A 24,182-nucleotide genomic window follows, 5' to 3' on the forward strand; every position below is an offset into this window, starting at 1 on the left:
TGTCCTTTTATTTAAAATGCATCTCTGGGTTATTTGTGGGGCATGGGAATTCATTCTTTTTTCTTCTTCTTCAAAATATAGTCCAGCCCACCACATGGTCTGAGGGACGGTGGACAGGCCCACGGCTGAAAAAAGTAGCTGACCTCTGGGCTATGCTGTCTGGGGCTGATGGGAATTGGAATCCAACAATGTATGGAAGACAGGTTCCCCATCCCTGCTCTGCAAATTGAAATTTTCACAGAAGCTCTTCAGATGCTACTGAAATTCTTTCCCACACCCTTAAGCTATCTCTCCTCTTGATTTATTTCCCGATGCAAAATTCATATTGCCCCCACCCAGAAAAGGGAGAGTTGTGTAATTAAAAACAACGCAGCAGCTTTCGGATTTTGGTGTGATGATTTAAAAAAAAAACGTGCAAGGTGCCCCGAGAGGTGAGCACCTGTTCAAGTATCATTAGTGATTGCATTGGCAACACTTGGTTGCCCCCCTGTGTTTGCTCTTCAAACAACTGACGGTCCCCATTTGCTGACTGCACAGCCTGGAAATGGCGCCCTTTGGCATTCTGCCCCTCCTTCCCTCTTCAGCTCTCCAAAGACTTTGACAAACAATAATAAATTGCCTCCTAATCAGGAGTGAAGTTTGCAAACATGCTCAAATCCTTAGGAGCCGAAAGTTACTTTTGACAGAGAAAGAAATTTTAGCTCCTATAAGGAGCGCAGACCTTGCTGCAAAAGGGAGAGTGGGTTGCAGCTGCTGTAAGACGGATTTCAGTTATCCCTGCAACTTATGGTTGATTCTTAAGGCCTCCTACTCAGACCTGTGATAAAACTGAGAAAAGGATAAGATTTAGAGCTGAGCTGAAATGACTCAGTTTTTTGCAAACGGTTTCAGGGTTTTCTGGGGATTTCTCATGAAAACGTACACATTGTGCCATGCCCAATTTTGCCACTGGGATGTTTCTTCCGGAAGGTTGCCCATAAGCAAACATGTGAAAAAAGATCCACATCCCTGATATAATAGCTTATCCATGGCATAAAAGTTGATGTAATCATAGGCATGTGTAGTACATGGTATGTGTCCCTTGCAATGTTGTTTTGCATGTTTAATAAAAGAAAGGGTAGATAGTCTGATTTGGTCTAAGTCAGCTTCATATGTTTGTACAGAAAACAAATGATTAATGTGCATAAAGTTGGGTGGAACACTCCCCTCTCATATGTGCTTTTGCATTTACTTTAGAACTTCCCTTTGTGGGGGGGGGGGAATAGCATTAAAACAGTGGGGGCTAATTTTTTGGGTCCCTAGCACATCTTCAAAGTCAAGCAACTGCTGTGGGCATTATATGTGACCACAACTGTGCATGCATGCCAACAACACACATAGATTTTCACATTCCACCCTCCATACCCAACTGGAATTAGGCTTGAAAAAAAGTGTTTTCACTTTTCTTCAAGCTTAATTTTGCGTGTGTGAGAGAGAGATCTTCCTGGACAGTGCAACTGGGGAGGCAAGGGTAAACCTTGCTTCCCCAGCTGCAGCATACGGTTGTATGCTGTACAACAATTAGGCTTAGAAAAGACTTCTATTGGCTTATTTCAAGTCTAATTTCAGATGGGGGGGGGGCAATGTGCTGCCAGGGGAGGCCTTAGGGTGCATGTGTACCCACTGGTACTGCATTGGCAACCCACACCTTAACCCACACAGAGAGATTCTAAACTGTCACAGAAGAGGAACACCCAATATTTTGAGATGTGATTCTTAAAAGAGACCTTCAAAATGAAACAAAAACCAAAGTGATTCTGGGCATGTCTCCTGTGTGGAGACACTCCAAACAAGTGTCCCTATTTTCCAGGGATGTCCCTGATTTAGAGAAGCCGTCCCTGTTTCTGATTTGATCCCCAAATGTTCCGCTTTTCCTTAGGATGCCCCTATTTTCATTGGAGAAATGTTGGAGGGTATGGATTCATCCAACCCCTGAGGCATTTGAAGGCAATCTTGTATAGGGAAGTTTTTTTTAATGTTTGATGTTTTATTATGTTTTTATGTATCCTGGAAGCTGCCCAGAGTGCTGGGGCAACCCAATAAGATGTGTGGGGTATAAACAGTAAAATTATCTTCATAGAAGGGGGCGTCTCTATTTTCATCGGAGAAATGTTGGAGGGTGTGTGTGTATCAGTGAGAAGTTAGGCACATGCAAGGTCAGGTATGCAGAGAACAAATATCCATGTCTAGAACGTTAAGAGTTAATAGGAATAGAGTTTGAAAAAATAGGATCACTACATTGTTAAATGCAAGACTTTTTTTAACAGGGGGGCGGAGGGGGGGAACCAAACACGTCCAAAATCCTAACAACTCTAGGGCAAAAGGTAATCAAGGCAAAGAATAAACAGTGATTTGAAATGCAAATTGCCTTGAGTCAAATTAGATGGGAGGAAATTATGATGGGGTTATTTTGGCAGTGCGGGGGAGAGAGGGGTGGGGAGCTGGAAAGAAGGATGTCAGGGAAACAAAACATTCATATAGCCGCTGTAGGTAGTGTGGTGTAACGCAAAGGTCTTTGAACTAGGATATGCCTGCTCTGCATCACACAACACTGCCCACCATTGCCTAATAAAACCATAGAATTATAGAGTTGAAAGGGACCCAAAGAGTCTTCAACCCCCTCCACCGCATAAAATTCGTGCCCATCTTATTTTTTAGGGAGTGCGTTGTGTTTATTTTCATTATATGCAGTGAGGGGTGTGCATTCTTCTGCAACATACAAGAATCTGTGGGGTTCCGTAGCAACAGACATTCTAAAGCATCTGCATTACAATCTTAGCTATAAATATCAGTCTACTAGGATTTCTACCCCTGTACATTTTCACACACACACACACACACACACACCGATTACCTCCCCACCACCCACCCAAGCCTGGCAACAATGGCTGCTCTGTGCATTGACCTGGGAATACATAACAGTTTGCTCTGCAAACAGCTGCTTCTACCCAGCCTCATTGGAAGGGAGAGATGTTTTCCCCAGCACTCCTGACCCACTTTTCAAGTGTTTAGTAACTTGCCCATGCCCAAGGGTTCCTTCAGATCTGAAAGTGGAGAATCTAGGAGATCTGGGGCAATCTCCGATGATGCGTACCTGCTTGCACAATGGGACTTCTTGGTCCTTGTCCAACTCCCTGCACTCCCCCCAAAATCTGCTTCAGAGGTTCCCCAAATGCTCTAGAACAGATTGTGGGGCTGAAGGGGGACAAAAGAAATCAGAAGTCCTGTTGTACAAGCAGATGCTAGCAGACATTGTGTTAAGAACATTAGAAGATCCCTGATGGAATCCATCAAAGGCCCGTCTAGTCTGGTAATCTGTTATAACTGTGGCCACCCAGATGCCTCTGGAAAGCCCACAAAAAGGTCCTGAGTACAGGAACCCCCTCCCCATTTGTGACTTTCAGCCACTGGTATTGAGGCAGCATACATCCAACAATAAGGGACGTGGATGGAGCTGTGGGTTAAACCACAGAGCCTAGGACTTGCAGATCAGAAGGTTGGCGGTTCGAATCCCTGCAACAGGTTGAGCTCCCGTTGCTCGGTCCCTGCTCCTGCCCCCCTAGCAGTTCAAAAGCACAAAATGCAAGTAGATAAATAGGTACCGCTCCGGCGGAAAGGTAAACGGCATTTCTGTGCGCTGCTCTGGTTCGCCAGAAGCGGCTTAGTCATGCTGGCCACATGACTCAGAAGCTGTACGCCGGTTCCCTCAGCCAATAAAGCAAGATGAGCGCCGCAACCCCAGAGTCATCAGCGACTGGACCTAATAGTCAGGGGCCCCTTTACCTTTTATATCCAACAATGGAGACAGAACATATCCCTTATGGCTAGAAGCCATTGTCAGCATTTGATCTTAACTGTCTAACTGGGTACTGCTGAAATGTCTATTCACTTTGACTCCTGCCTTTTTGATTCACTATGGAAATAAATATGCTATCCATTAAACACCATTAACATTAATTGTTTTATTGTTAACCTTTCTCTCACTTCTTTTGCCCCTCGTGTCACTTAGCCGATTGCACAAAGAAAGCAAAGTCATTGCCTTAGGTCTTAATATAAATCTATGTTTTTATTCGCGGAACCAAAAAAATGGGTTCTCCATATCGGGCCTTAACTTGAGCAGGCTTAGAATAGTAGTCCTTGAGTGAAATTAGAGAAATTCATGGAAGAGAAGGCAAATGTTGAGGATGAAGGCAGCTGACCAAAATTGTATCGAACATGTGTCATCGAATTTAAAAAAACAAATAAAGGGGAAAAACACACCAATATGGGGGGAATCTACAGAAAGTTGCTACAAGGAAGATTGCTTCACAAAGAGAGCAAGCAAATGGGCGAGGGGCCAGTTTGATGCTCAGCCCATGCTGTCACCCCTATTTGTGGGAAATGGCCTTAGGGCTGCTCTATTATCACTATCCTCTTTCTGCACACCAAGACCATCCAAAACTGCCTGAAGTCACTGGAAGTGATAGCTAATTGCTGTGCTCCAAAAATCACAGGAATTCCAGTGGCTGAACTGAAAGAAGATTTGCATGGCTCGTGAAATGGAACAGCTCGGATGCAATGCTTACTGGAAGTTTTAAGGGTGAGGTATCAGCCCAAATCCCTTTGGAAAGCCAGGGATTTCTCTACCCCTGTCCAGAATAAGGGAACAAAGCAACTCCTGTCTTTTGTCTGGACAGCAAGAGAATGAGCCTTCTCTAGAGTATGTGGAGGTCACGTGTGGTCAGAAGGCCTTATGTGCAGTGTCGGAGCTCGGCTATTCTATGACCTAAGCAAGGCTAGCTATTTGCACCAAAAAGGCTAAGGAGCAAGCATAAAGCACAATTCTAACGTATGAAATACTCCAGAAATTATAAATTTCTTCCAAATATAAAATCAAATTAAAATATCAGACATGTATAAGACATAACAAAATAGTTTACAATTAGTTTCCAGCCCAATTCAAAGTGCTGGTTTTGACCTATAAAGCCTTAAACGGCTCAGAACAGCAATACCACAAGGACCGCCTCTTTCCATATGAACCTACCCAGACCCTGAGATCACCTCTGAGCCCCTCCTTCATATGCCGCCTCTTCAAGAGGTCCAGAGGGTGGCAATACGAGACCGGACCGTCTCTGCAGTGCCAACACTTAAGCCTGGATATATGAGATCACTCTTGAGCTTTTGTTTAGACTACTTTGGCTTTAATCCAAAAAACAATTTGGCACAGGGGCTTTGAACTTTGTCTATAAACTCAAGACAAAAGATGTGCAAGATCTCAGGCCACGGGCAACTGAGGAACAACATTTACTGAAACTTTTATGGACCAGCAAGAGGCCTCCCACAAATGTGGGGGTCTACAGCTGAATTCATAGCCTGATATTTGGTTCTTCCAAAACTTGCAGGCCTCCCACAGACATCTGTTCAGCCACTGTGAGAACAGGACACTGGACTAGGTGGGTCATTGTGCTATCCAGCAGGGCTCATATTATGTTCTTCAGTTGGGAAGAATTCTATTGGCTATTAAATAACGAAAATCTAGACCCCAGACTTTGAAGCAGGCATGAGACTTGGCTCATTATTATTAAATACAGTGTTATTTTTACTTGTCTGTGTCTTTAAAAAAGTAGCATTGGAAGCAGATAGGTATGATAGCAATCTTCAAATATCTAAAGGACTACCACATGGAAGATGGAAAAAATTGTTTTCTCCTGATCCGGAGGGTAGGACCTGAACCCATCGATTTAAGCTACAAGAAAGGAGATTATGAATAAGAATCAGGAAAAACTTTCTGATGGCAAGAGCTGTTCAACAGTGGAATAGATTCCCTCAGAAGATGGTGGACTCTCCCTCCTTGGGAGTTTTTTTTTTTTTTTTTGCAGAGGTTGGATGGTCATCTGTCTTGAATGGTTTAGTTAGATTCCTGCATTGCAGGGCATTGGACTAGATGACTGTCAATTCCCTTCCAACTCTGCAACTCTATGATTCTATGATTAAACAGCCTTTATCTAGTCAGCAGACGTTAACATTCATAGCCATCCCCAAACATATAGAACTGCCTGAAATTTGGCAGTGAGCACTTCACCTCAGTTCACCTTAACTATCAAGCAGTTGCCGACTGTTCAGTGATAATTGGAGCTCTGCTGAATTTTGACCCGCGTCTTCTAGGCCTTCCTCATGAAGGTCATTGTTGTCAACCACAAGGCATTCTTTTTAACTTAACAAGAACTCAACCTTACTTCTAATGCATTTCTCACAGTCTTTGACAGCAGAATTAAAGACAGCAAGATTACTGATGAATAAGCTGCCACATAATAGAAAGTATGCATAATGCAAGGACAAATTGCTCCCTGTTATCCCAGGCAGGAAAGTGGAGGCTAATGGAAGAAAGCCAAGCTGGGACGGCGTTTGGGAAGGGTGGGTGGAAGGTGGCCTCCGATCATGTTGTACACGCACAGTTGCAGGAGAGATGCTTCTGGATCCCAGTTGCTGGAACCTGCAGAAGGGGAAAGTGCTCTTGCATTCATGTCCTGCTTGTGGACTGTTTGGTTGTTTCCTGTAAGAACATAATGCTGGACTAGATGGGCTACTGACTGACCCTGCAGGCTCTTCTTATGCCTTTCTGTGTTTTAGATTCCATGTGATAATTCCTCACAAAGTCCTATGCTTCTAGATTCTCCACAGTAGTGACTGGTGTCATGGGGCATTGCCAAAGAGCTCACTGCCTGACATCAGCATCACTGCCGCTCACCCGAATGGGCTGGGGCAAGGCAGGGCAATAACACAGTCAGGGTTGTACAGTGGTACCTCAGGTTACAGATGCTTCAGGTTACAGACCAGAAATAGTACCTCGGGTTAAGAACTTTGCTTCAGGATGAGAACAGAAATCATGTGGTGGCAGCGTGGTGGTGGTGGAAGGCTCCACTAGCTAAAGTGGTACCTCAGGTTAAGAACAGTTTCAGGTTAAGAACGGACCTCCAGAATGAATTAAGTTCTTAACCTGAGGTACCACTGGACTGAAACCCCATGGGAGCGATATAGGGCACTGGACTGAAACCCCAGGGGAGCGATATAGGGCACAATACAGATTTTAACCTCTGGGGGAAACTCTGGAAAAGTGACTTGAAGTTTACAGCATGTTATTCTTTGAAGGAGAAAAACTACTTGAAAATGATTTACAGATGGTATTTAACTCTGGGTAGGCTTGCTAAGATGTATAAGATTGAATCAGATAAGTGCTGGAGATGCAAAGAGGTGGAGGGAACGTTCTTTCACATGTGGTGACTTGTAAAGGGGTAAAAGAGTATTGGGAAATGATCCATAATGAATTGAAAAAAATGTTTAAAAGTACTCCCCCCCCCCAAAAAAAAACCAGAGTCCTTTCTGTTGGGGATAATTCAGACTGAAATTCCCAGGTGTCAAAAACAGGTAATTTGTGTATGATACTACTGCAGGCCGTGTTTTGTTAGCCCCCAAACGGAAAACAAGTGAGGTCCATGGGAGCACCAGATTGGATTCACTGCTGCATCCACCCAGCCCCTACCCTACCACCACCCTGCCCCACCTCCAGCTCTGTCTAAGTAAGCGGTAGTAATGCTGGTGCTGGTGTTGGATGGATTTAGATTAAGGTTACCAGGCATCCCTGTTTCCTGGGGGCAGTCCCCGGATTTACAAATCAGTCCCCATACAAAATCCATTGAAGTTGAAAAGTGTCCCCAGATTCATGGGGGGGGGGGAAATCTGGTAACCTTAATTTAAATAAGTGCTAAGTTGTGGGTGAACATATCAGACGACACAGCAATTCTTCAAACAGCTCTTGTTTATTCAGAGGCCAGAACAGAACTGAACTGAAGGGTTCAGCCAGCCTGCTTATATAGAGCTCCAGTACAACATAACTATAACAACTTTCTGTAACTATCCAATCAATGAACGTCACTTTCAATCCCTTATTTGCATGTGTGGACCTGAACTATCTACAGTATCCCCCTGCTGACCCAGGGTGAGAACTTCAGTACATAACAATAAGTATCCTTCCTCTTTCTCACTTGTGTGAGAATGCAAATACCTGTTTCAGGAGAGTTAAAATCACCTCCCTGCACAGCTAGAAGCTAGTTAGAAATGGAGATTGCTTTCTGAGGGAGAGCGAAGATACATCGCCCCCCCCCCTTTTGCAGGTAAGAAAAAGAGTGTGTAGCGACAGGAAGGAAGAGGTAGGGATTAACCCACTGCCTTTTCTCCACCACCAGGTTTGGGGGTATGATATCACAGAGTCCCCTCTACACAGGTTCTTAAACTCCATAGTTCCATTGCACCTGCTTGTGACTGTCTAGCAATCAGTGGAGGGGACTGTATGATATCATACCCCTATAGGGACTTTCAATAACCTGGCAAATCACCCTTAAAGCAAGAAAACATAAAAGCAGAACAAAATAGAGAAAATCCTGGCATAAACCTCAATATATCTTATTTGTAACAAAATACCTGTGCAACTAAACAAGTTTTCAGCTGGTGCTGAAAGATGGTGCCAACTGAGCTTCATGGTGGAGCAGATTCCAGAGACTGGGTGCCACAGCAGAGAAGGCCTGGCCTCCTATCATGACCTGCCCCAGTTCAGAAGCATTGGGGATTCAGAGCAGGTTCTCTGAGACTGGTATTAACACCTGGGCAGGTTCATGGGAAAGGGTGGTAGCTCAGTGGTAGAGCAACTGAGCATATAGAATGCCCCACGATCAATCTCTAAAAGACTGTGATAGTTAAGTGGCATCTAAAATGTTTAAATAAATAAGAAATATGTGTCTCCAACTAGCCAAATTATAAATTTGTGATAAACCACATGCATAGCACTGGGAACCTTAACAAGTGAGATGTCTGGGTTTTGAAGCTGTCAGTAATACTATATTTTAGAGAAGAACAAACTGAAGTATTTGTGTCTTTGTGCTTTATTTGAGTGGGACAACACCAACAACGCTTCAGAGAAAAGCTTCACACACAGACACACACATGTCCCTGAAGACCTTTCGTGATGCAGTTAAAAGCAACTGGTTTTAACGCACCCACACTGGGTTATGTCATTATGCTAATTCCTGCCACTTTGCCAGAAACAGGGTCTGTATAATAATGGCAGTGTTACAACAGGCCAAGCTGCTGCATAAGAGCATTCAGAGGCATTGTGAGCAGAAGATCAAATGTAGCATTCAGAGAAGAGGTGCTGTGTTGTTTCAGAGCCGGGAGTAAGCGGCCCTAAAATTCTCCTCTGCAAATGTTTGCTATCAAAATTCTCTGAATGTTCTCCAGCTTGGTGAGTATTTGATAGTCATCATCAGCGTTTACCATCCGACAATTTTTCAATAGCAGTCAACATCTGACAGTATCTGACAGCTGGTGAGCATTAGCAATCAGTATTTGACAGTATCTGATTACTGACTTGCAATTACTTTCATCAATTTTATGCTCACTTCATTCATTCAACCAATCAGGAAATACCCCCTTGAATTAATGGGGGTGTAGGGAAACAGCAGACCAAAGAAAATCAAGCCAAAGCATTATAAACATCTGAAGTCCTGGAGATCAGGGACACTATTTTCAGGTTTGAGTTGGGGGGAGATTTTGGTGGTACAGAGGGTAAGATTCTCAGCAATGCTGAAAAGCCCACTCCCAAAAGCAGTATATGAAAGGCATTCATTGTGATTGATTTTTTATATATACTTCATATGTAATTAACTATAACAATGTTTGATCAAATAATCATCAGGCCGGTCACAGAATTGCCTGTTCCCATATGGAAGATGGTCCTTGTATTGAGTGAGACCAATACAATACCTAGCTCAATATTGTCTACACTGACAATGATTGACTTTACATTTTATTGGCTTGGATGCATGTGCTTGGAAACATTGAAAGGGGCAACTATTGCTTCAGCTCCAGAGTTATGGCATACATTGGGTCTAATTTGAAAGATCAGCCGTTCCACTCTTTTCAGTAATGGTGTTACTTGGTTGGCCTTAACATTTTCAGAAATGCTAAAGTCATCAATCCAACCAACATATTCTGGCACAGCCTATTAATAACCTATAATTCTGCCTCATTAAAATATGGCATTGTATGTTTGGGACACTTGTGTGCGATAGCAAACGTGCAATTTTCATAAGGGAAGGCTTTTCCATATTATTTATTATTTAATTTTTGGTTGACCTGTTTGTTCGCATGTTAGTTTGGACAGCAGGAATCATTGTACATTGTTCCCTAGCAGATCACAGCCATTGCATATGGCTCACGTCGTAAATGGTGTTCCATCTCTGTACTATTACCAGGCTTTGTTGAACAAGTTGCTACTTGTTCGCTTCCCCCCATTGAAACGCAAAACATATTTAGAAACCTATTGCTTGATGCTGGACATTTCTCTCCAACAGCTAATGTGAGGATGGGCAGTAGATCAGTGGTAGAGCACCTGATCTGTAGACAGACAGTCCCAGCTTCAGTTCCTGGCATCTCCACATAGGGCTAGGAGTGTTGCTGCCTGAAACTTTCGAGGGCTACTTCTGGTCAGTTTAGGCACTACTGAGGTAGATGGGCCAATCATCTGACTCAATACAAGACAGCTTCCTATCCTCCTATCTAAATGTGTATTTTCACTTTGGGGGAAAAAAGATAATGTTCTCTAAAAGGTAAAGGTAAAGGTACCCCTGCCCGTACGGGCCAGTCTTGCCAGACTCTAGGGTTGTGATCTCATCTCACTCTATAGGCCGGGAGCCAGCGCTGTCTGCAGACACTTCCGGGTCACGTGGCCAGCGTGACAAGCTGCATCTGGCGAGCCAGCGCAGCACACGGAACGCCGTTTACCTTCCCATGGGTAAGCGGTCCCTATTTATCTACTTGCACCCGGAGGTGCTTTCGAACTGCTAGGTTGGCAGGCGCTGGGACCGAACGACGGGAGCGAACCCTGCCGCGGGGATTCGAACCGCCGACCATGCGATTGGCAAGTCCTAGGCGCTGAGGTTTTACCCACAGCACCACCCGCGTCCCTATAATGTTCTCTACATTCCTAATAATAAACCATCCTTGGCATCATAACCTTAGTACTGTGTAGCCTTGGATATGAGTTTCACATGATCCAAGCAATTGCTTCTGTAAGAAGAAAACCTATGATTAAATGTCTAAATCAGATCACCATCTTCCTTTGCCATTTTTGTGGTCACGAGGGAGAGGAAGCAGGGAGACCAAACAGAGGAGGCTCACTCTACAGCTGTGATAGCATTGTCAGTTCATTAAAACTCAATAAGGAACTGCAAAATAAAATCATTAGCAGCACATGGATCAAATCCACACCAGTTTTAAAACTTCTGATAATAGCTGGAATGGAAGAGTAAAGGTAAAAACTGGAAGACAAAAGATATGTCACATTTGTCTGTAAATCTGGAGTGCCTCTTTTGCTTTCAAAAGGTAGTAGAGTTTCATCCAAGAAATTTAATTTTATAATCAATAAATCTAATGTTTTCCAAGTATAACATTTTCTTGTCCAAAGAGGGGTAAAGAAGACTGCAGGAGCCATTTCCCTCTTTTCAATGATACTTTTCTATTCTTGGGGATGAAACAAGGAATCCCCCCCCCCTCCGCAAAAAAAAAAAAAATTGTAGCAAAACTTGTATCTAGCAAATAAATTATTTTGCATGGCACAGAATAATCACCAAACAACAACATGAAGCAATTTACCATTCAATACAGCTTATTTACTTGGCATTTTACTTGTTTCCATATATGTTAGAAATGAATTGCAGCAAGAAATCCAGGTACACAATCTGCCTCTGTGTACAACTAAGCCCAAATAAGGACATGTGGGGATTTGTGTACATTTGTATATTCCCATAGCTAGAATCTCAATGGGATGCAAGCGTGAGAACTCTTTAAGCTCTATGTCAGGTGTGGGCATGGCTCCCCCCAAATGGCTTGGTGGGTCAAAAGGTATCGCCCATGGTTTCAGAGGTTCCCCATCCCATAGGGGAAATGTTAATCTTCATTTTACACAAGTTCCAGCTCTTCAAGAGTCAACGATTGTGTATATATATATATATATTCCTGCACAATAAACCCATGAATTAAAGGCATTGATGCATGAATTTCATAAAGTATCTCTTTCTCTCACCACATGGGAGTGCATATACAGTCATTCAGTAACCTTGGAACAAATGCTACATGTTCCTTAATAACTGCCCATGCTGTGTGGTTACCCCACCTTCCACTAAGTCTAAAAGCACCAAAGAAGCATTCATATACTCTTCTCGTTCACTCCACAATACGAGGTTTGCCTGACTTCACCTTGCATCATCCTGTTTTTGTGCCTGACCTTCTTTTGAAAATGGAGGGGAGTCAGCCAAAGGTGAAATTTATCTCTTTGGAGGAACCAGGACTGCTTGTTCCTTGCTGTCAGTCCCTTTAGTGGCAGCACAGGTACCTGCTCTTGGGATACTCCCTGAGGGCATTTGTCTCAATGTGGAAAGCAAGAGACACCGGGCTTTGCATTTCTGATATCCCACTGCACAATACATGCTCATCCTCACAAGAAAACTGGGGCAGGAGGCAGCAAATTGTCTAACAAAGCTCTGTAAGATCATGGCAGGGGGCACCTAAAGTTGTTTTGAAGGTCTAAAGCATCTATGTTTACATGTGCTGGGAATCCCAAACTGAAAACCTAACCAGTAAGTGTGATTTAGGCTAAGCACTGGACTCCTAGCACCTTCTCTGTTTCCCAGATACCTCTCTTGTCTTTCCAGGCAATCCTAGGGCCTTTATTTATCCACAGGATCCTTTGACTAGGCCCTTGGCTTGTTTCCCACTCTGCCCGTCTCATGCAGTTGACCAGATTATCTGTAACTGCTCGCCTCTCTAGAGCAGCAGATGTGGACCCATTTTCCCCAAAGACAGCTTGCCCACCACTGCCAATTTGTGTCTACAGCTGCAGCTTTGGATGAGTTGCGAGTGCGTTCTAGGGCAGGGGTGAGGAATGTCAAACCTGAGGGCCAAATGCAACTCCCCAGGTCTCTATCTCCGGCCATCAGAACCCTCCACAAACCACCACAACCTCTCTCCAGAGGCTACACTCCTCCTCCACATCCTGAATATCTTTACCTAGCAGGAATATGTCATTGAACTCCAATAATGTCTCTTGCTGATCTGGATGGAGTACAGAAAGGGGTAGGTGTAGAAACCATCATTCGTTCGTTCATTCGTTGCCTCCATTTAATCCCCATAAGAACCCTGCAAAGTAGATTTGGCTAAGAGGTTGTGACTAGCCCAAGGTCACCCAGTGAGCATCATGACCATGTGGAGATTTGAACCGCAGTCTCCAAGGTCCTAGTCCAACACTCTAGCCACTACAGCACACTGGCTCTCAATGGACTATACAAAAGTAAAATGTGCACTTATGTGGGATGTGAAATACAAGAGCAGTCATGTACAACATTCCTGGAGTGAACATGTTTACACATGGGGAGAAATGTTTGTCCAGCCAGCAGTTAAACTTCCTGTTTCCTTCTGGGCTGGGACAGACTTCCTCTGCATGTGACTAGAGGTGGGTGTGGCCTCACCTGTGCATGTAATGACAAAAGCACAGGGCAGGGCAGCCATCTCTTTCTTTTTGACTACATGCATCGAAGAAGCAACATCTGCTTAGCCAAAGAGGCTCAGGACAGAGGGGCTGTCTCCTTATGAGATAGTTTCCAGGTGTATGTTACTTTTCTAAGCTAAGTGTGCCTTCTGGGATCCGATTGTGAACAGAATGTGAGTAAACTCTTTTTTATACTTTTATAGAAGACTGTGTTGTGTCTTATCTTTTATGAGGGAATAAGGGGGAAATACCAGAACAGTTATTATGAGGCTTTAGTGAGTCGGAGCAAACACATCTGCTCTAAGTTTAAAAGGGGGAATGTTACTCTGCTAAATTGTGAGCTTGTTAACACAAGTTGGAAAGGCTATAATCAAACAATATATCCTCTCCTGCATCCCTGAACATTCCCACAACTTAGTCGTTCTGTCCACTTTTGTCTCTGGTCCTGCCCACCACTGCCATGTCGCCCCAGGCGTACCAAGAGGTTGATGGAACTGGCCCCTGCTGGGGAGTGCAGGACCCCCCCATCAGCAAAAATCACCCATCAGACTATGGAGTATATTATGCATATGTGTGTAGTGACACCCCACCACTGTTGAAGCCAGAACTATTACAGAAGAAATTTTCCATTCCATTTCTACAAATTCATGGAAGTTTTTTTCACCCTTCCTCCTCGTCTCGTTCTAACTCCAGACTTTTTGAGTACTTGTGTCATTTAAAATGTAATTTCTAATGTGGCTACTGCTGTAAAGTGATTTTTTTCCTGGAGGCGTGGGGGCCCACACATCCTTGCCAAGGGTGCAAGAGACCCTAGGTTCGCCTCTACATGTTGCCTTCAGGAAGCTGCCCAGAAGTGACTGCAACCCTCAGACTGAAGGATTCCTCATCTGCTTGAGGGTATGGTCTCATTTCATGTGAGGCCACAGTAAGGCCCAAGAGATCTGGGGCCTATTTGCAGGAACTGAAAGCATTATGCTACCACTTTAAACAGTCATGGTGTCCCCCCCAAAGAACTATGGGAGCTGTGGTTTCTTAAGGGTGCTGAGAGTTGTTAGGAAGCCAATATTCCCCTCACAGAGCTACAGAACTCAGTGTGGTTTAACAATCAATCCCACTTTCCAGGGAACACTAAATGCTGACAAATTTCATATATCCTCCATGATCAGCTCCTGCCTGGAAACCTATGTCCCCACTGTGGAAGGACATGTGGATCCAGAATTGGCCTCCACATTCACTTACGGACTCTCTGTCAAAACCGGGTTCATGGAAGACAATCTTACTCGGCTACGATTGCCAAAGAATATATATATATCACAAACTGCTGTGGATACATGGAAAACTGAATTTAAGGTAGGGAAAAATAATAAACTGAAACTGACAGAATTGCCCTTCCCTAATGACTAGTTTTACTTTCTGGAAATACGATAGAAATGCTAGTGGACCCAGCGTCATCCACCTGTCAAACCAAAAGGGCTGCCAACTTTTCTTATGAGGTGCTCCCCTGTGCCTTGGCATGCAGACGCTAGGAGATGATAATACTTCTCTCCATGCTGTGCAAAGCTCAACTGCCTGATTCCTCCATAGCAAACTGCTGTTAGCAGCACAGGAGCAGGCCAGGCTGGGTTCCTTTCTGACCAGTTGGCAACTGTGCATGCTGACCTCCAGATGCAGAGGTTATTTATGGGCTAATGGAAAGAGTGATTGCTCAGAGCTGCAGAGTCCCTTTCCAGTTAGAGGTGCATCTGGAGGCATCAAGGAGTAATTTAATAGATCATCAAAAGCCAGCAATTGAATTATCGCATCAGTCATCAATCTCTCTCCCTGGCCATTGTTTGTTTTATTACAGATGACGAAACAGTTATCAAAAGACCCTCCTTGAAGCCATTAAAAGACTTTTACTTCAGAGAAATGGATGAGCCAAGATGGGGAAATTACAGCTGTGATTCATAGGGGAAGAAAACTGCTTATTTCATTGGAGAGGCTTATTGATCAGCCTGAACACAAAGGGGGTGCTAGGAGAGGAGGGGGCAGTAGGGTTAATTGCTCTTTTGATTATTTTTTTACTGGTGTGTAAATGTTTTGTCTTTGTTGTTGTTGTTTTAAAAAAAGAGCTAGCGGTGCTTTTTTGGAAAACTTTTGGGGAGATTCTATTTAGAAGAAAACCTTCTCAGTCTCATTTCCCCCTCCTCTCTTCTTCTTCTTCTTCCAATTGCAGCAGGATACTTGTACACACGTACAAAAGCTGTTTGTCTTCATAAGCACAACACACTCCTGTCACACCTGCCATTTCAGTCTGATTATCACATCATATGCTGGACGTTGTCAGCTGCCATTTAAATCCACACACCAAACCTTTCACAAGAGGTGCATTTGGGTAGTTGGGACCTATCGTCCTTTGTTTGTGACCTAATGGCTTGTTGCTGTGGAGATGTCATGGAGGATCGTGACTGCAGGTGATGATGACTAAGGCTCTGTTGAAAGGCAAACATGAGGGAAAAGTCATTCCTTTCATGCATATATGCAAATGCCCCTTGTACTAGGGAGATGGGAGGGAATCTCTCACGTACCCCCATCTTAAATTATGATAAACTATCATAATTCAGAACTGATTCTTAACAGTTCTCCATCAAACTTCTGCTGTGACTCAGGCACAAGTAAAAATTTTCAATCTGTGGCATGGTTGTGACACTGAAAAACGTTATTGTGTTGTTAGCTTTGGTACATCTGCAGTAACAGATGTGCTAAGAAGCCACTTTTTAATAAGAACATTCAGAAGAACCTGAATCAGGCCAATGGCCCAACTTGTCTAGCATTCTATTCTCATAGTGGCCAACCAGAAGTTTGTAGGAAACTTGCAAACAGAACCCAAGCAAAAGCGTACTCGTCCCAGCCTCACTTCTCCAGTTTCCAGCAACTGGTACTCTGAAGTATTTCTGCCTCCAACCTTGCAGGCTGAGCATAGCCATTGAAAGTCCTATCCTCCATGAATTAGTCCAATCCTCTTTTTAAGTCATCAAAGTTTGTGCCCATTACTGCCTCCTGTGGTGGCCTCCTGCATATGTAAGTGATATATACATCAATAAAATAAAAACAGCAATTTGTGAATGCCATTCCTCCAGTGGTCTGCCATGTGCCCTGAGAAATGCCCAGGTTATGCGGTAAGTCCACAGGGAGTTCTGAAAGAGCACCTCTCGTGCAACTTGGGGGACCAGCTTGGGAAGATGGTTCAAACATTCTCACGACTCCATTGAACTACAACCACACAGCAGGTGTTTGGCGGAATGACCAGATTGAAGTTTTCAGCAGAGCCATGGTCTTAGCCTCTTGGATGGTTTCCCACTGCTTTCAGAGAAGATACAGCCAACCCAAAACTTCATTTGGAAGAGGAGGGTCAAGGGCTGAAGCTTAAAGGAGTTTCTTTGGAAAGGTAAAGTTGGAGAAGTCAGGAAAAGAGTTGCAACACCGGCAATGATCCTAAGCTGAATCAGGAGACAAGCACAGGAAGGGAACTGGAAGGCAGGTAAGATAGGAGGACTATTTTTGCCTGGTCCATGTACTTTATGAGAGTTTCAGATACATAGCTTGTCAACGTTCCCCCTTTTTAAAGGGAAATTCCTTATTCCAACGTTCCCCCTTTTTAAAGGGAAATTCCTTATTCCGAATAGGATTCCTCGCAAGAAAAGGAAAAAGTTGACGGCTATGTTCAGATAGACCAATCTGACACCAACTATGCTCTACCTAATTGATGCCTTATTATACATTTGCCCCCAGAGGCACATGCCATACAATGTGCTCCAAATCAGCATCATCAGTGGTTCAAGTGAGACTTGTTTGGACATGTGAAGTCTCCTCCTCTAATTTTTCCTTGCCTCATCTGCCCACCTCTGGGAGCAGATTTCATTTCCCCTTGCTGTTCAGGCTTTGGGGTAGCTAAGAAGAACATACGAAAAGCCCTGTTGATCAGGCTAAATGCCCATCTGCTCCAGGGTCCTGTTCTCACAGTGGTCAACCAGATGCCTATGGGAAGCCCACAAACAAGAACTGCATGCAAGGGCACTCTGTTCACTTGCAAATCCCAGGAACTATTCTTCAGAATCACATTGCCTGTAACAGTGGAGGTAGAATGCAACTGTAGCCACTGGTAGCTGAATTTGTCTAATCCTCTTCTAAAGCCATCCAAGCTGGATCTCCATCATTGCACTGTGTGGAAGTGGATTCCACAGTTAACTATGTGCTGTGTGAAGTGGGACTTCCTTTTGCTGGTCTTGAATCTCAAACTGCCTGGTGGCTTCCTTCTTTCTGCTAGGAAAAAATGGCTGCAAATTGTGAATTCCAGCCGATTACCACAACAGCAGCTGTGAACAATTGCTGGTCATTGCTCAGGAGAGACCCAGAAATGGATTAGCATGGGGACTGAAATGCATTGGCAGAGAACTCTGCCAGCACACGTCTGCTTACCTTATTCCATCACACTGCATTCACATTTCCTCTTTCTGCTGCATCAATGATTGTGCTCCATCACCATGTAAGAAGTTAAATAAAAGGCACATTTCATGCTTAAGTGATGGTGGTGCCACTACCTTCACATTTTTATTTTCTGGAGACAGAACAGATATATGTTCTGCATGGGAGACTCCGGCTGATTTCTTTGTCTAAGGGCAGCAGGAGCTCCAGCTTCTAAAACAAGTCCTTAAGCAGGGTTGCCAACTTTTCTGTTGCCATACCTGGAGCTTTAGCAACAGTTTTAGTTTCAGGCATTGTCTCCATGCTGTGAAAACATTTGCTGTCTGATTACAGTGGCTCAGACTTCCATTGAGGGCACAAGAGCATGCCACGGCAGTTTTTTCTGATCAGTTGGCAACTCTGTCCTTAGAAGGCCTTGCCATTGCAAGGGCATAAACTAAGAGGAGCTCAAGTATTTTGCAGCAGTGTACTTGAAAGGGGTTGGAAACAAGCTTGCTGGAAGCCCGACAATGCCAAACACAGCTCTTAGCTGCAGAAGGAACAGCACCTGGAAGGCTAGAAATCCTGAATACAAATTTTTCCTAGGATGAGGCGGCATATTAATGAGATAATTACTAACCATAGCTTTTTGGGATGCATCTAATCACAACCCTCTACACTGAGTCAGTCTACCCCTTCCACCCCCAAGCTGGAATTCGACAATTAAAGACCAACTGGGAGCAGTCTCTTTCACAAAAGGAGGTGAATTAACACACTGGGAGTGTTTTTGTGTTTCAAAGAAAGAGAAGGAGAAAACAATGCTTCAGCCTCCTGCAATAGCAGTTTTCTCTGGTTATAAGCATACCGAATTAATTTACATTGGGTGTGGGGGATAACGTGGGAACAGTCTCCAGCCTTGACTAGGGATGTGTGTATGTGTCAATTTTGGTTACTCTCAGTTTCTCATTGTTCCAATCTTAAATTATGTTGGTCACATTTTTGTGTCAGTTCTAGATTTTGGTGTGGGGTTTTTTGTTTTTTTTTTAGGTCATCACCAGAACAATAATAATAATTCAGCATTTAATTCACATTTGTCTCAATATACATATTTTTGTGTTCAGTTTTCCCCACCACAATGCTATTTGCATCTTTCTGCACACTTTCCCCAAATGCATGCATTTTTTGGTTGGAAAACTGCACCACAACATTCAGAGAAGTGTGAATTTCAAAGGACAGCTGGGTTTGGCTCACGTATTGCTTTGGGAAGTGTGAAATATTACGCAATTCTTACAAAATGCCAGCTGAACTGAATTTCAACCCCATTCCTATTCTGACCTGCACACATACCTTAGGATATGCATTGAGAGCTGTGTACACAGCTGTGAAGAGCTCACCACACCTCTTCTGCTGCTGCTGACATGGGCGCAAAGACCACACCATGGCTTCCCACGTGAGAAGGTGCCCTGGAGCAATCAGGACACTCACTTTGTGGAGGAACGCTATCCACATACACCAGTGCACATTCTAGACACCCTTCAAATTATTGCTTAATGTAAAAGGTAAAAGGTAAAGGTAAAGGACCCCTAAACAGTTAAGTTTAGTCAAAGGCGACTATGGGGTTGCGGCCCTCATCTCACTTTCAGGCAAAGGGAGCCGGCATTTGTCCACAGACAGCTTTCCAGGTCATGTAGCCAGCATAACTAAACCACTTCTGGCACAACGGGACACCGTGATGGAGACAAGAGCTCACGGAAATGCTGTTTACATTCCCGCCACAGCGTTACCTATTTATCTACTTGCACTGGTGTGCTTTCGAACTGCTAGGTTGGCAGAAGCTAGGACAGAGCAACGGGAGCTCACCCCGTCGCAACGATTTGAACTGCCGACCTTCTGATCAGCAAATCCAAGAGGCTCAGTGGTTTAGACCACAGCGTCACTCGCCACATTGCTTAATGTGGTAGCATGGGATAAGGATAACCCCACATGACCTGAACCCATGTACTTTCCCCACACAATGGTCTTGTGGGTTGCATTGCCACCTTCCAACTTTCCATGCCACAAATGGATGTGCCCAAAGAGCAGGGCCAGGCCACCCTAGAGCTGGCATGCACACACCAAAGTACCACACTGTGGCAGCAGTGGGGAGCCTGTGGCCCTCCAAATGTTTGTTGGATTCCAACTCCCATTGGCTCTAGCTACCCTAGCCAGTGATCAGGGATGATGGGAACTGTAGTCTATCAACACCTGGAGAGCCACGATTTCCCTGGTGGCTCAGGACCCATTAGTAGGTTGCAGCCTGATCCAAGGTAGGTTGCAACAGGAGCCCTACCACCATGCAAATATATGGTAAATGATTAAGAAGTATGTTTGCATTAGAAGTAGGTCCAGGAAGGTTGAAAATACCCCACACTATGGGATCTCCTTCCTGCCCCATGACCTAGCCTTGAGGCACAGGTAGAATTCCTCAGAAACACCTTCTGATATTTTTGCTACCAGTTGATCCAGCTGACCCATCAAACATCTATTTTATAAAAATAGGAAAGGAAAGATGAGCCTCTAGAATGTATTTGTCAAATCTAAACATTCCAGACTGTGAGTCTGCAGAGAAAGGAGGAGAAAGAGTAAAAAAAAAAGCCAATGCATTATATTGTATTCCAATCAGCTTACAACCGGCAGTTTTTATTCCCACCCACCCCCCAAGAAGCTAGATAAGTGCAAAATTTATTTCCCACCCTCCATCCTCATGGCCTCTCACCACCGAAGGCTGAAAGGGAGAGTTCAAATTAAAAAGGATTAGACTTCCTCTCGGCCCCCAGAGGGAAAGGAGGCTGGTGAGCAGAGAGAGAAATTTATGATGCAGTCAATTTCTCTCTCCCCCTTGACCAAATTGCCCCACAAATGTCTATACTTTGCTTGCGAAGGGAGGTGGAGCATCCGAGGGGTGAGGAAGAGCAGATTGAATAGAAAAGGAAGCTTGGCTGCTGCCACTCTCTCGCTGGAAATGAAGAAATGTATATTTAGTCCCTGAAATATATATACTGGCAAATACAAGCTGGGAGAGGAGGCAGAACAGAGACCCTGATTTTTATTCACAAATTGTCTTCTTAGGTTTTTTTTTCCCCTTTCCCTTTTTCCCCTTCCTCAGTCTCTCCCCTAGTTTCCATAGCAACAGCAGCTAGCATTGCAGCCTGCCTCTCTCCCCCCCCCCCCAATCTCTCTCTGGTTTGAATGTAGATGATTCGACAAAGGGTCAAAGGAATGGCTGGGGCTTTGGGAAGGGGCATATTGGAAGGAGAATGCAATTTTCACCATCCAAGCCCCTCCCATTCCCCATTTAACTGCACATTTTGGTGCATGTTCATCATCCCACTGAGCATGCAGGACCCCACCACCCCATCACACACAATTAGTCACCCCACGTTGGTTTTTCAGCCAGCTGTCCCTGGGTGCCATACCTTTGCCACCCATCAATGTATTTATCATCATGTTTTCTTGGAAGGAAGCAAAATGGTTTTGGTGGTCATGGGGCAGCCTGCCTGTCTGAATCAAGCAAGTGACTCTTAAAAGGCTGACTTCTTGTTAGAGCTGGTCGAAGCAGTGTAAGGGGTTTATTTTATTCATAACTAAGCAACTAAGCTGACGAATCATTCCAGAAAGAGATAAGACATTTATTTGGCCTTACACACAGGTCCCAATACTAATACTATTTTTATTTCTAACCTGCCTTAAGGTTCCAAGACAGGGCACATAATTTACAATCACAAGAATAGGGTGGGTCCTAAAATATCTCTCTCTCATATCTATATAGCCATATCTCTATAGATACATACATAGTCCTGGTGTGAAAAGTTGAAATCATGCTGGACTGAAGCTCAATGTAGCGATGGTGTTTATCATAGCAACAGCCCACTCGGTGCCATTGCCCTATTCATCATCTAGCCTGATTAAGAGTTCTGGAGAACTCACAGGCTCGCATATTATTTTGTGATATTTTGGTTGCCCTAATATAGGTATTGCCTGAATATAGACTTGGGAATGTAAAACATTTTACAGTGCAGTCCTTTACTCGGAAGTAAGTGCCACTGAGTTTGATAGTTCATACCACAGTGAGTCTGAATAGGGTTGCTACAGCCTGATTAATTAAAAGACTCTCCCATTTGATCCAGGTTTGGCTCATCCTGTGGCCAAACGCCTCAGCCAGATGACATCACTGCCAGGCGCCCACAGCGCCCACTTTCTCAATGGGTAATGAAAGTGATGGCCACCAACTTGTATGGCTTTAAAAGAGAATTAGATCCAGGAACCAAACGCACCAACTCAAGGAGGCTGATGTGTCTTCGGGCCTCTCAGTCTTTGCTGGAAAGGGGCTGGGCCAGCTCCATGTTGAGGGTCCCCAGCGCACATCAAGCATGTGTGACCTCATGCACACCACACATCGCAGCTTCAGCTGCTGACTCCTCCAGAGTGCTCGGTCTTCTCCAGACAACGTGACATCACTTGTATAACATCACACACACACAACGTGTGCCGGGGCCCCTCAGTCTTGGGGGCAGCCTGGCACCTTTGCCAGCAGCATATTCTTATACAGTGGTACCTCGGGTTACATACGCTTCAGGTTACAGACTCCACTAACCAAGAAATAGTACTTCAGGTTAAGAACTTTGCTTCAGGATGAGAACAGAAATCATGCTCCGGCAGCGTGGCAGAAGCAGAAAGCCCCATTAGCTAAAGTGGTGCTTCAGGTTAAGAACAGTTTCAGGTTAAGTACGGACCTCCGGAATGAATTAAGTACTTAACCGAGGTACCACTGTATTCTGTCATTATGAAGCAGGTATGTCTGCCAGTTGAATATTGCTCCCATACAAATGACTGGAGATGCATGGCGGTGGCAGCTTCTAAAGCAGAACAAAAATAAAGGAACACACGAGACAAAACCCTCTTCTGTCCACCCTTTAGCAAGAACCTGTAAGCCATGAACTTTTTAACACACACCCATTCTCAACACACACGTTCTTGGAACGCATTGTTCCCAAGCGGTGTGATATTTTATGACATCTTCATTCCTACTGCATGCCTAGAACTGCTATATTTAAATGCTAGTTTGCATAAATATTGCCCTTGCCACATACAGGTGATTGCTGCCCTTCATTCCATTCCTTTCTTCAAGGAAATTATATCCCTGGGCTGTTCCACAGGACACTAATCCTATCCAAGGGAAGAAAGATGAATGGCCTCAGAACTGGTTATCCAAGCGGCTTCCAGGGTAGGTTCAACAACAAGATCCTCAGTGCTTCCTGTATTCCTCTTGAAGGTCAGCACCTCAAAAGAGAGATGCATGCCTCTCACTGCTGTGGTAGGAATGGATTTCTAGGATGGCACAGCCACATTTATTTAACCATGCTTCTTCAGAACAGAGAAAGGTACAGTTTAATTATATATAGCAAGGATGAGACTCCAACTCCCATCAGCCCTGGCTAACACTGCCAATGGTCAGGAATGAGGGTAGTTGTAGTCCAGATTTATAGCCACTGGCCTGATTCATACATCACAGTAAGCCAAACTAGGGTTTACTGGGACCGTGCAAATGTGTGGGGTCCCAGAGACAAACTCGCACCCGCTTCACTCCTCCCTGGTCTTTCCAACCTCTGCATTGTGCTTTGTTGTCCACACCCAAAGTCATCATTAAGCTCTCTCTTTGCTCCAAGCTCTTGCAGGAGCAAGTTGATTCGTATAAGAGTGTGAGACCAAAAAACGAGCATCTTTGGGTCTGGCTCTCTGGTGCTTGCCAGCTGACTCACACCAGAGTGCCAAACCAAGCCTTGGGGCATTCTGGGATGCAATCAGAAGCCATGGTGGCTTCTGTAATTATGGGGTGTCCCACTCTATTCGGTACAGTTGAGTGGTGTGATATTTGTTGCCAGATGAACACTTGCAGCTTTGAATGGTGACTACAGTTGGATGACAGATTCAATTGCGTAGACAATTCTGCAACTATTTCAGTGAACAGACAAATCAGACCACTCTGCCACTGACTGCCATCCGGCTTCAAGGCAGTGGTGAAGCTTGAACTAACCACAACATAGGATACCATAACACAGTTGCGTTATCTAGTAGCATGTCTATT

General features: G+C 44.3%; 2 protein-coding genes across 3 annotated transcripts in view; one reads left to right on the forward strand and one right to left on the reverse strand.

Annotated features, from left to right (window-relative positions):
• Positions 1-24,182, reverse strand: part of TMEM178B (transmembrane protein 178B) — a 271,646-nt gene that overhangs the window by 81,402 nt on the left and 166,062 nt on the right. The gene's annotated exons all lie outside the window — the stretch shown is intronic.
• Positions 10,846-24,182, forward strand: part of MRPS33 (mitochondrial ribosomal protein S33) — a 211,550-nt gene continuing 198,213 nt past the window's right edge. Inside the window, exon 1 of the mRNA XM_083701056.1 lies at positions 10,846-10,864. Coding sequence (XP_083557182.1) covers positions 10,861-10,864 — 4 coding nt within the window. The 5' untranslated portion in view covers positions 10,846-10,860. The remainder of the gene's footprint in view (positions 10,865-24,182) is intronic.

This window comes from Podarcis gaigeae (genome assembly GCF_964106915.1).
Source record: "Podarcis gaigeae genome assembly, chromosome: 10".
In the NCBI taxonomy this organism is placed as follows: Eukaryota; Metazoa; Chordata; class Lepidosauria; order Squamata; family Lacertidae; genus Podarcis; species Podarcis gaigeae.